Raw genomic sequence first — 12,210 nt, 5'->3', positions numbered from 1 at the left:
ATGCAGTTGAAACAGATCTGCACCCCCTTGAATATCTAAAGATCTATTAATCTACTCTGTACTCTATCATATTTGTCTCCCTCTTTTCGTTTACTTTGCTTTCGTTGTCTAGCATGCGATATCACCAAAGGGCTACAAACATTAATAGGGAAAGAGATGTTCAAACAGCACGGTTTCTCGGCGCCCTTTATGAGAACTATAGAACTATGGGACTATGATACATTGGCTTGCTATTTAAATACAAATCATTACACCGACACTTCATTTGAGATGCCGTCAAACTCCAGCCCTTCCTCTTGATCGGTGCGGTTAATAGTCATCAGATGCTCCCAATGTTCGGGATACTTTTGACTCGCCCATTTCTCCACCTCATCTTTCCAGTATTGGTACGGGATAGCGTTGTAGAACAACCCGATACTAGGATATTTATTAGCGATCAGAACACAGAGAGCGAATGAAGATGTACTCACGTATTGCTTGTAGGAGGAAGCCCAATCTCAGCTTCCATGTTGTTGATAGCCTCAACGGCCAAATCAAACTCGCATTGCGCTGCCAAGGCTTCCATGTACGCAGAATAGAGCGGGCGGTTCGCAGTGATCTCCAGCTTCTTGACCTTACCCATCATCTTGATAGCCTCCTGGATACCATTGTGATGCTTCTCGCAGACCTTGAAGAAAATCGTGATAGTCTTGTGGCAGGGGCCTTCCTCCGACTGAAGAATCTGTCGGAAAATTTCCATGCTCTTTTCTGGCATCTCGCACGCGGCATATGCCATCATTAGACCATTTAGGATTCGTGTGTTGAGATCCACTTCAAGATCCAGTTTCAACATGTTGTGCACGAGCTCCAGGTTGGTCCCATCTGCCGTGCGAGCCAGGCCCTGGAAACAGCGCGCATAAGTGTCTGCCTTGGGGCGTCGACCGGGTTCGTCGGCTTGACGCATATGTCCAAATACCAAGACGGCAAGATCACTGCGCTTCCGGTTGAAGAAGGAGGTCATGATTTTGGTGCGGACTGAGACCCACGTTTCCGGAAATGCGATCTTCAGAAGTTCGTATGTATTCCACACATCTGTATCCGACTGGTTTTTGTCTGTAATGTACTCGGCAAGCGCGTCACGCACTGGCATCTTCTGTTCGTCGCTGTAGCTGCCTAGTCGTGGACGTAGCAACTCAGAAACAGCCTCGAGGTCGTTGCGGTAAAGAAGCATGTGTGTCAATGCGGCAATGGTCGTAGATTCTAGACGCACGTTCTCTTGGAATAGCGGGTCTAGAAGGGAGGATATTTGGTCGAACAAGGCTTCCTTTTGCTCGGATCGACAGAGCATCGCGATGAGCTTGTTTGCAATTGGTAGGTTGTGGCTTGTGAGGGAAGTCGCGTCAACCTTCTCTCCAATGATCTTCAAAGTCTCATCAACATCGCCGGCCTGGATGCGTGACTCCAGTTCTAATATATGAGTTTGGCTATCTGTGGTGAGACCCCACTGGCCTGCCAGCGCTATGAAATCAGAAGCCAACTGGGGGTTCTGCGTCGCATTCGCATACTGAATAAGGTTATTAACGAGGTCAATGTTGATGGAGCCCTTGAGTTGAGAATTCTGCGCAATCCATGCGTGGACCTTTTGCGCAAGAGCAGACGCATTGCTCCCCTTTGCTGCTTCCCAGAGCAAAATTATGCTAACAGTGTCTTCGGTGGGCTCATTAGGGAGAGACTTGAAGATCTCCTCCGCCGCCTCTACCCTCGAATTCAAGAGATAATACTTGATGAGAGCCTCTCTCGCAGCCATGGAGGGTTCTGAGTCATCGGCAATTGGAGAGTCGTAGACAGTTTGGGCCGCTTTCCACTGGCCGTGGTCGACGAGAAAGCTAACGATCTCTCCATGCGAGGCTTGGTCAAATTTGTTGCCGTGGTTCCCCCACTCATCAACAATCTTCCGCACCTGTCGCAGATCGTCCTTCATGGCAAATCCTTTCATAATTGTGAGCCAGGGTGACGGGACGGCCTTGCTCATTTGACCCCAAAACTTCAACAAGGTATGTCTAGCATCCTCTGGATTGCCATTCATAGCCAAGATATTGATATAGAGACCAAGGGCCGGCCGGCTGATCTTCCCCGGACCAAATCCATGATCGAGGTTTAGTTCTTGATATGCGTACCGGGCAAGGTTCATGACAACTTCACGAGCCTGTGGGGCACAACCAGACTCAGAGAGTACATCCAACACTTTTTCGAGGTTCTCAGTCGAGAAAACATTCTGCCAGTCTTCTTCCTCCATCTCGTTCTGCTGGGCCCTTAAATGTTTGAAGGTGACGATCAGCGCGCGGGCTTGGAAATGACTGATGAGCATTGGTGTCTCAAGCCGCATTGTGAAAAAAGTTTGGAATGCCTTTGCAAGAATATCACTGGGAGGAGTTCTGCTTCTATCTTTGAGTGCCCTCATCAAGTCAGCCATTGGTTTCAGGCCCTTTTCAGAGGGCAAAGTAGATTGTGACCGCTCGGGGTCTGAGCTGAAGACAAAGAGGTTGCGTCGTGATGTATAAGGGAGACTCGACATAGCAGGTCGTACACGGGCAGGAGTGATTGTGTGCAATAGGCGGTTTCGATGGCATTGGGAGAACCGAAGTGGTTCATTGTTGATAATTGCCCGGAAGACCCGTCTCGTGAGATGGGACTGCATTATGGATGATGTGAGGTGTGAGCTTATAGCTCAAATTAAGGAAGAGGAATTGGATAAAAATGTGTAGTCCCAAGTTGACTCGCAATCCGCAATAGAATCATGAAAAATGGGGGTTCGCGACGCGGAGAGATCTGGAGGCGGAAGAAGGCTTGGCAAAAAAAGATCTCATCTCCGCGTTGCCTAGTCTCCCTATCACCGTCTTCAACATCTACAACTATTCAGGGACTGTGAAAGGTCAATATGTCTTTGAACCTCTTTTCCTCGTCGTCATTGCTGCGCAATGCCGCGACCACAGCCAATGTTGGCCTGTCGCTCTGTCGCTGGAGCTCAACCGCTGCCATGAGCGCTTTCACTTCCCAGCGCGCCACAAGCTCACAGAGTATGTGATGGACCCGATACACCCGGATGATCTTCTTGCTGTCCCATTCTATGATATGGAACAAATTTATTTGAGTGTGATCAGCAACTAATGTGTTGCGATAGCCTCTCAAGTGGTCCAACGACGCCGTTTACCCAGTCGCCTCAAGTTCCTCGAGGACCAGAAGGCGCAAGGCGAGAGCCGAGCCCTTGAGAGATACCAAACCCGTGACTTCAAGGCTGGAGACGTCTACTCCCCTCATGATCTTAGCCCGGCCGAGATGAAGAAATGGGGAAAGCGCCAGAACCCTCAGACAGATGCTTTCGATGCATTGAACCTCAATCCCATGGATTTGTACAAGGTACGGAGCCCTCGAGCCAATTGAATCATTGCTTTGGTGGAGTATGTATCATGATGAACAGCAACTGACTGTTGGCTCTTTTGTCATTACAGAACTTCTCCGTCATGTCCGAATATATGACCAGCATGGGCCGTATCAAACCCCGATCCATCACCGGTCTCCGACCTGTCAACCAGCGCAAGATTGCTAAGGCACTCCGAAGAGCCATCGGCATGGGTCTTATGCCTAGTGTTCACCGACACCCTGAAATCCTCGCAGCCGAGATGCGGGCACGTATGGAGGGCCCTGGAGGTTTCTAAGCCGAACATACTACTTTGGAGTCGTTTTTTGGGGGATTCTAAACAGATTTTGGGAGATTTCCTTGTACAAGTACAGGCCGGTGCCTGGTGGAAGGGGCACGACTTAGTGTATTATTATTCTTAGCGCTATGCATTGATTTTATTGAGAGCTACAACTTTCAAACTCCTTTGTGCTAGAATATTTGGAGCTACCAGATATATATTGCGTATGTGTTGACCATGATATTTCTCTTTCCTGCATATTCTCCAATGCTTGTTTTATGTAGATACTATGGCGTGGCTGTGTTCCCCGCTATTGTGGCCCGGGTACGTCAGTCAATAAACAGTGGGCTTAACAGACTTCCCTCTGCTTTCTCCCAACTCCTCTGGTTGAGAGTGCTGGTTGAGAGTGCAGACATTAGCAATGTCACTTACGAATGGTGAGAGCCTGACAACCTCATATTATATTCTATTATCCTGACATATTCAAAGAGTCCATTTGGGCTCCTAGCCCCTCCACCACCCGCGGCCAGCCCACCCAGCTCTCTTCTGATTCTAAAGGCGAGCGATTGGCCTATGCAGTATGTAATTCTAAGAATCTCTACAATAGCACTGCCTTTTCTAACACAAGCAATTATAGTCTAACAAATCCATCTTCCTGCGCTCAATCGATGACCCCGCGGTCGCTAGGCAGTACACCGAACACAAGGCCCAGACAACCGTCGCACGCTTCGCCCCCTCCGGTTTCTACGTTGCAAGTGGTGACGCTGCTGGAATAGTGAGAGTATGGGACTGTGTCGGCGAGGGAATCACTAAAGGTGAATACAGCATTGTTAATGGTCGAATCAACGATTTGGCCTGGGATGGAGACTCCCAGCGCATTATTGCTGTTGGCGATGGCAAGCAGCGATATGGACACTGTATTACTTGGGACAGTGGAAACACCGTTGGAGAGATCCACGGCCATACGCAACAGCTCAACACCGTGTCAATTAGGCAGCAGCGGCCTCTGCGTGCCGCCACTGCTGGTGACGACAGGAAGACAGTCTTCTACCACGGAGCGCCGTTCAAATTCAACAGTGGAATTGCCGATAAGCACTCAAACTACATCTACGGAGTTGGCTTTAGCCCGGATGGTTCGCACTTAGTAAGTGTTGGCGCAGACCGGAAGATCTGGCTCTACGACGGCAAGACTGGCGAGACCAAGGGTCAGATCGGCGAAGGAGAACACAATGGCAGTATATTTGGTGTGTCCTGGGCCAAGGACTCGCGAAAGTTCGTTACTGCAAGCGCGGACCGGACTGTCAAGATCTGGGATGTGGAAGCAGGCAAAGCAACACAAACTTGGACCTTGGGAGAGGAGGGTGCTATGGCTGTCCGGGACCACCAAGTCGGCGTGGTCTGGCCCCCAGGCAGAAGCGATAACCTCCTCATCAGTTTGTCTCTCAGCGGAGACTTGAACTACCTGGTTGAGGGAACTCCCGAACCCCGCCAGGTTGTCTCAGGCCACCAGAAGAGCATCACCTCCTTAGCACAGACTACTGTGGATAACAAGGAAACTTTATGGACAGGCAGCTTTGACGGGAGAGTCTGCAACTGGGATGTCGCTTCAGGCAAGGCTGAGGAGATTGAAGGAGATGCCCACCCCGGTTACGTCGCCGGGCTTGCAACCACATCAGAGGGAAGCGGTAGAATTTACAGTGTCGGCTGGGACGACACCCTCCGTTCTGTCGATGTCGCTGCCAAGACATACACTGGCAGTGCTTCCAAGCTCAATGGACAGCCGAAGGGCGTTGCGGCTGGTGACTCGACCGTGCTTGTTGGCGGAGCCGAAACCGTCGAGATTTTCCAGGATGGCAAGAAGACCGGAGAATACAAGACAGACTTTGCGGCTACAACTGTAGCTGCGCATGGTTCTCAGGCAGCCGTTGGAGGTGAGAATGGGTCCGTTCAGATTTGTGCCATCTCCAGCTCTCGGCTTTCTCCCCGAGCAGACATCAATGCCTCTCGCAATGCAATCTCTGCTCTTGCCTTTTCCCCTGACGCCTCACACTTGGCCGTGGGTGACTTGCGGGGACGTGTCCTGGTTTTCAAGGTTTCCGATGGCAGTCTGGTGACGGACCGCTGGACAGCGCATACTGCACGAATCACATCACTTGCCTGGAACGAGGCTGGCTCACACGTTGTGAGTGGATCGCTGGACACAAACATCTTTGTTTGGAGCTTGGCTAAGCCAGGCGACTGGATTGAGCTTCAGAATGCTCACAAGGAGGGTGTCCATGGTGTCGGATGGGTTGCAGGAGGATCCAAGATCATTTCGGCTGGTGCTGATGCAGCGGTGAAGGTGTGGAAAGTGGAAGGCTTGAAATAATTGTTAAGTAGCTGTGGCTGTATTTTGCTGCGAAATTATAAAGATCGACCTTGACCTTTTCTTTGATAATCAAAGAGATTCGAAACCAGTATGGAGAATCAAATCTATTGATATCAAGTCACCCAATTTGTAGACAAAAAGCAAAAAGCAAAACAAAGATGTGCGTGGCAATGGCAGATGGGAGGTGGCCGTAACTTAACTACCTTCCAATCGTTGCCAACAAATTCACCTGCATAGCTCCCTGCACCTCCGCACAACCCTCTGACGTCTTTTTAAATACTGGAGAAAGGACGAGTCATCGAACATGTGCCATGGGGCTTGTACAACGCCCTGAGTCCACGCGAAGGTGAAACCTGAAAGATGCCGTCCGGAACTCCCAGCAGCTCCCGCCGCTCGCGCCCAACGGTATGTACTCTCGCATTTTCTGATTTGAGAGATACTAATTGTCGGTGAAGCTCCGCCAGGCTACATTTGTTCTCCCGAAAACAGGCCAGCGCCTGAAAGGCCTCGTTAACCTCCGAAATTCCACCCCCATCTACGACGACACTGAGGAAAGGCGCGGGCTGCTCACAAACGAGATCCAACATTATGAGGGGTACCTCGACGCGCTCGCGCGCCGTATACATGAAAAATGGATGCAGACAAATCAGTTCCTTAGGTCAGAACCGGGAATCGGGGTCTTGAAGTACAGTCTTGCGTATTTGGTCGGATCTCTTGCAACTTTTATTCCCGCGATCTCGGCCATGCTGGGCCATCAGGATGGGAAACACATGGTGGCTACAGTCACGGTCTACTTTCACCCTGCCAGATCTCAGGGTGCGATGTTCAAGGCCTTGATTTGCGCATTCTTAGCGTTCTGCTATTCTACCTTCTTGACTATTACCAGCATGTTCGTGGAGATGTTTTTTCAGGACACATTGGAATTGCCTGCCCTTGGCCATGCAATGGTTGTCATAGTATTTTGTGGCGGTGGCCTTGGCTTTGTCGGCTGGACCAAGCAACGACTAGGAGATCCTCTAGTGAACGTTGCCTGTTCACTCACTGCGCTGTCAACAATCACCCTTTTGACCAAGGAGGGTTCTGTGCAAAGCGGCGACTTGTCTCTTGCCAAGATCTTCCAAGTTTTAAAGATGGTCCTGATGGGCGTATTCGCGGTCATGGTTGTATCCTTTTTCGTCTTCCCCATATCTGCGCGTAAAAAGCTACGCTCGAACCTCGTCACGGTGACTGATACATTGGCTCTCATGATGGCACTTATCACGGAAAGCTTCTTGAGCGGGACTGAGGATGTCCTTGTATCGGCCGAGTTCCTTGATGCAGAGGCGAGGCACCGTAAGGCCTATAGCCAGCTGGACAGGCTCGTCCGAGAAGCTAAACTTGAGCACTATGTGGCAGGCACCGAAAAAGAGTACAGGCTCGAAAAGAACCTCGTTCGCTGGGTGCAAGATATCACCCATAACATGGGAGGACTGCGTAATGCAGCTTCTCTCCAGTTCAGTTTGATTCGTGAGACTATCGCACGCGAGTCTGCCTCTCCGGAAGATCAGCCGCCTAGCTCGACTTACGTGGACTATTTCACGCCCCTCGAGCGATCCTGGTCATTCCCGGATGGGTCGTTTCTGGAGCCTATTGTTGAGCGACCAGAAGAGGAATTATCTCCCGGCGGTTCCCATCATCTTGGAAGTGCTGAATCAACACCCAAACCCGCACTTCTTCCAGCAGATGTCTTCACTATATTCATCTCTCATCTGGGTCCTGCAATGGTAAGTTGGAACTCAATAAGTTCTTGGTACATTCAAAGCTGACTGAAAGCAGCGCTCGTTGGCCTTTACGTTGAAAGAAATATTCAAGGAGATTCCATTTGGGCCTGCACCGAACTACAAAGTCTCAGTGAATGGCCGATTGCGAATCAGTCTTGACCGGGCGCTTGATCTTTACAAAGAATCGCGCGAGAAGACACTCGCAGCGTTGTATCAACAAAAGGAAACCATGAAATTGAAGACACGCGAAGCTGAAGCCGACCTTGAGGAAGTCTCAGCCAGCTGTGGCCATTTCAGCTTTTCCCTCCTCGAATTTGGTGAGCAGCTCCGAGAGATGCTTTCCATTTTAGATGAGCTGCAGTTGGAAGTCGAAGAGCGGCCTAAAGGGCGAACCTGGTCATGGCTCAAAGTTTGGCAGTGGTCGAAAAACATGGAGACCACTAAAATAGCCTCTTCTGATGCTGGTACGTATACCTCTACATACCAATCGTTAAGATGTGAATATGATGTTAACTACCTACAGAGGCGGTTTTCCGACCTTCCAATTCACCCGCTACTGGGCAGCACCTCCATGGACATGCCAGGCATGCATCAGACGGCTTGATTGCACATGATACACTCCCTGTCAATGTTCAAACAGGAAAAGGTCCCTCGGTACATGATACAACAAAACAAAGACTGGGTTACCGTTTATGGAAATGTCTTGGGTTCTTCCGACGAGATGATACGAAATACGCGATCAAGGTTGGAGCAGGAGCTGCAATATACGCCCTACCTGCTTTCCTTCCTTCGACCCGTCCGTTCTATGGACGTTGGCGGGGAGAATGGGGTCTCTTGTCCTACATGCTAGTTTGCTCAATGACAATTGGGGCCTCGAACACGACAGGGTATGCCCGGTTTCTTGGTACTTGTTTGGGGGCAGCCGCTGCTATCCTAGCATGGAACATCACCGCTGGAAACGTATTTGCCCTTGCGTTCTTGGGATGGATAATGGCGGTCTGGACTGGATACATCACTATTGTTCGTGGGAATGGACCCATGGGCCGGTTTATCATGCTCACATACAACCTCTCCGTGCTATACGGCTATTCCCTCTCTCAGAAGGCGGCAAATTTCGACGAAGATGAAGGCGGTTCTAACCCGATCATGACCGAAATTGCACTTCATCGAGTTGTTGCCGTATTGTCTGGATGCATTTGGGGAATCATCATCACTCGAATGATCTGGCCCATCAGCGCAAGAAGTAGACTCAAGGAGAGCCTAAGTCTTATCTGGCTGCACCTTAGTCTTGTCTGGAAACGCGATCCCCTATCCATTATGGCTAAGGGCCAAAGGTCTGTTTTATACATGACGCCCCGAGAGAAGCTTGAGATTGAAAGATTTTTGTCTCGGTTGGAGACTCTTCAAGCTGCGGCGGGCTCCGAATTTGAATTGAAGAGTGCATTCCCTGAAGCCTCTTATGCCAATATTGTTCGCCGTACACGCAGCATGGTGAATTCTTTCCATACTATGAACATCGAGCTGATGAAGAATGATGTGGCCACTGAAGGCGAAATCAGCCTTCTTCAATACACAAAATTAGAACGGCAGCAGCTATCTGCTCGCGTGAGCCATCTATTATCAGGTCAGTCCTCTTGTAACTAACTACCCTGGACTTGATTCAGTGCTGACTATCTTCCAGTGATTGCTTCATCAATGAAACTCGAGTACCCTTTGAGTGATGTGCTTCCTAGCATTGATCATGCCAGAGACCGCTTGCTTGCTCGCATCTATCGTTATCGCTTGGATCGTGAAGCATCTCAACAAACCACAGATGAGGACTGTGCTTTGCTTTATGCCTATAGTGAGTATTTCTTTGGTTTCTAGTTACATGCAGTACAATATACTGACCCTTGTACTTCTAGTTTTGGTGACAGGCCAGTTATCGAATGAGATCACGGAGATCATTGCGGAGATTGGACAACTTTTTGGAGTATTAAGTGAAGATGTAGTGCAGCTAGCTTGAAAATCTAGCTAATCAAATTGAAAATCATCTAAAATTCCAATGTAGAGAAATAGATGTAAACATTCAAAAGGCAATCGCTGCTAAGTTTGGCGCACATCGATGTATCCGTTTCTGGCGTCCTGGCGGGGAACCACAAGTCGGAACCTCCCCTTCCACCCAAACCCATCGCCATCTCTTTCACTCCATCAATTTTCATCTTCAATTCATCAGGTTCTCTTATGACAACATACTCTCTTCCTCTATTTCTAGTTTGAACCCTAGAATCCTCCTTGATGAAGGCGTAGGTGCCAATATTCCCTGCCCTTCGGCGTCGCCCGTCGTGCTCTCGCGAGTTCAGCAACCATGCAGATTGATCCGGCGGCTTTGAGTCGCAGTGACTCTATCTCAAATCCAAAGGGCACCGTGCCCAACGGCTCAGTATCTGCGAAGACCTCCAGAGCTCTGATATCGGTGCCGCGGCTAGAGCTCGAGCATGCCTACACGGACCTGAAGGCCGCCATCGGAGACAAGTGGGCCGAGTATAAAGAGTCCACAGCTTTGTTCTTACTAGGTATGTCATAATGCGCAATAATTTCCTCGGAGAGCGATTACTTGAGCTCCGCGCAGACTGCTCCCCCTTCCCTCCTACGCGTTCGCCTCGGTTCGATCACCTCCTGACCTCTTGTTTCCGATAGGACATTACAACCAGAGCGAATACTCATCACGAGTCGACTACTTCCTGTGCGCCGATCCCAAAAATGAACATCTACATAACAACTTCGTATGCGCGCTCATCGGAAACCTCACGCGAGACCTCCCCGATCATGGCGTCGCAAACTGGGTATCGGCCAATGATAAACCATCAACTGTGTCGAAACCCGTCTCCGGAGATGCTGCAGAACAAAGATTGAAGACGGAGGTTATGAAATTACCTCCGAGGGACCGTCGGCGCATAAAGGGAATCGCAGAGGTGTGTAGTCGCAAACGATGACGGATACCTTCACTCCAGAACCGACAGCTAATGATAACCAGCGAGATCCCAATGAGACGGTGCCCACAGAGCTCGAAGAAAGCCATCTGGCTAAGCAATTCAAATTACCCAGCCAGGTTCCTGCAAGTGCAGGCGGGCTGAACAAAACTAGTAAGGCGAAACCCTTCGCGTCGAACTCGAGATATCATCTCCGTTCCCGTGGTCCCCTGTCAGGAAATAATCCCTAACCATCCTTCTCCAATAGACTGGGAACTGGAAATTCGAAAACGTTATGCCCAGCCCCTCGCCGCAGAAACAGGCGAATTCCCCGATGCCGAATCCATCCATGCCCGCATGGTCCCTATATGTTACGAGGAATCTCTACCCAGCGGTGCTGGGCTCCCATGCGCTGAGTTCATGGCAATTGCGACGGAAACTTTCGTGAAGGAAGTTTTGTCCGCGGTATTCTCGCGCACCCGTTCGAATGGGCCGTCCGGTACAATCAATAACATGATGATGCGTCAATACCGACATCAATTGGAAGTCGAAGAACTTGCATACACACGTGGGGAGATTGTCAAGGATGCCGCTACAGGCCTACTCCCCGTTGAAGCGAGAGAGGCCAACATTCGAAAACCATTGGGTGTTAGAGACCTGCGGTTAACTTTGGAGCTGGGTGGTGGTGTCCTCGGCCACATGCCACTCATTGTAGACCAGATCATGAACGGGTACTTCGAAGACGAACTCGAGACTGAAAGACACGAGCGGTTGGAGAATGGCGTTGGTGAACCACATCAGGAAATCAAACCCGAAGATGAGATGGACTTGGACGAAGATGAAGACGAAGACGGTTCTCTGCTAGACTGCGAAGGCGGCACGCTTGGTGATCGAGATCAGTTGAGCTCCTTACTCGACGAGTGTCTGTCCATGGCCGCATGAGAATTTTATACCCCCGTTGTCTTTTTTTTTTTTCCCACGTTTTATACATGCCACATTACATGCTTTTTCTGCTCTTTTTTTTATGGGTTCTACTCACGGTTTTGGATGGTGGCTCACGGCGTCTGGGTACTACCAAGGGAGGCTGTCACTATTTGTGACGCCACATGATTTGCATATGGATTTGGAGTTTGAAGATATTGTCTTATCCGTTCTCGATCACCTCTGCCTTGTCCCCTATGTTTCACCTTCTTCCTATTATGGCCATGTACAGTATTACTTCTTAAGGGACAAGGTGAGGCGGTCGATATCTGGAGGATGAAGGCAAAGCTCAGAGAAAACAAAGAGACTAAAAAGCTGAATAGCCATGACCCCTGTTTGGAAGATGAGGTCAAGCTTGTTCGATACCCATGAATTCTACTTTACAACTTGGTTATCTTGAGAAGTTATGAAGTCATTACATAGTTACATATTAGGACACTGGACTTTTTAGACATGAGTCTTACAGAGACAAA

At 49.7% G+C, this 12,210-nt stretch overlaps 5 protein-coding genes across 5 annotated transcripts; 4 read left to right on the top strand and 1 right to left on the bottom strand.

Annotated features, from left to right (window-relative positions):
* Positions 1 to 248: 248 nt before the first annotated feature.
* On the bottom strand, positions 249 to 2,677 carry N7516_002751 (uncharacterized protein; the record flags this gene model as incomplete). The annotated part of the gene is made up of 2 exons (XM_057215471.1): positions 249 to 417; positions 471 to 2,677. 2 exons carry the CDS (start codon positions 2,675 to 2,677, stop codon positions 249 to 251), a joined length of 2,376 nt encoding a protein of 791 aa, XP_057077354.1.
* A 240-nt stretch (positions 2,678 to 2,917) lies between these two features.
* N7516_002750 (mitochondrial 37S ribosomal protein bS18m) lies at positions 2,918 to 3,695 on the top strand (the record flags this gene model as incomplete). The annotated part of the gene is made up of 3 exons (XM_057215470.1): positions 2,918 to 3,056; positions 3,161 to 3,396; positions 3,489 to 3,695. 3 exons carry the CDS (start codon positions 2,918 to 2,920, stop codon positions 3,693 to 3,695), a joined length of 582 nt encoding a protein of 193 aa, XP_057077353.1.
* A 403-nt stretch (positions 3,696 to 4,098) lies between these two features.
* On the top strand, positions 4,099 to 6,045 carry N7516_002749 (WD40 repeat domain-containing protein; the record flags this gene model as incomplete). Its single annotated transcript, XM_057215469.1, has 3 exons — positions 4,099 to 4,114; positions 4,167 to 4,255; positions 4,315 to 6,045. 3 exons carry the CDS (start codon positions 4,099 to 4,101, stop codon positions 6,043 to 6,045), a joined length of 1,836 nt encoding a protein of 611 aa, XP_057077352.1.
* A 360-nt stretch (positions 6,046 to 6,405) lies between these two features.
* On the top strand, positions 6,406 to 9,810 carry N7516_002748 (FUSC family protein; the record flags this gene model as incomplete). Its single annotated transcript, XM_057215468.1, has 6 exons — positions 6,406 to 6,450; positions 6,501 to 7,808; positions 7,861 to 8,269; positions 8,329 to 9,429; positions 9,487 to 9,648; positions 9,710 to 9,810. 6 exons carry the CDS (start codon positions 6,406 to 6,408, stop codon positions 9,808 to 9,810), a joined length of 3,126 nt encoding a protein of 1,041 aa, XP_057077351.1.
* A 342-nt stretch (positions 9,811 to 10,152) lies between these two features.
* N7516_002747 (TADA1 family protein) lies at positions 10,153 to 11,698 on the top strand (the record flags this gene model as incomplete). Its single annotated transcript, XM_057215467.1, has 4 exons — positions 10,153 to 10,360; positions 10,485 to 10,759; positions 10,822 to 10,930; positions 11,025 to 11,698. The coding sequence occupies 4 exons, from the start codon at positions 10,153 to 10,155 to the stop codon at positions 11,696 to 11,698; spliced, it is 1,266 nt and encodes a 421-aa protein (XP_057077350.1).
* Positions 11,699 to 12,210: the final 512 nt, after the last annotated feature.

The sequence above is a fragment of the Penicillium verrucosum genome (assembly GCF_028828655.1).
Source record: "Penicillium verrucosum strain IBT 35672 chromosome Unknown utg000001l_segment0_segment0, whole genome shotgun sequence".
In the NCBI taxonomy this organism is placed as follows: Eukaryota; Fungi; Ascomycota; class Eurotiomycetes; order Eurotiales; family Aspergillaceae; genus Penicillium; species Penicillium verrucosum.
Note: the sequence above shows the minus strand (reverse complement) of the source record. Positions and strands in the feature narration are given on the sequence as shown.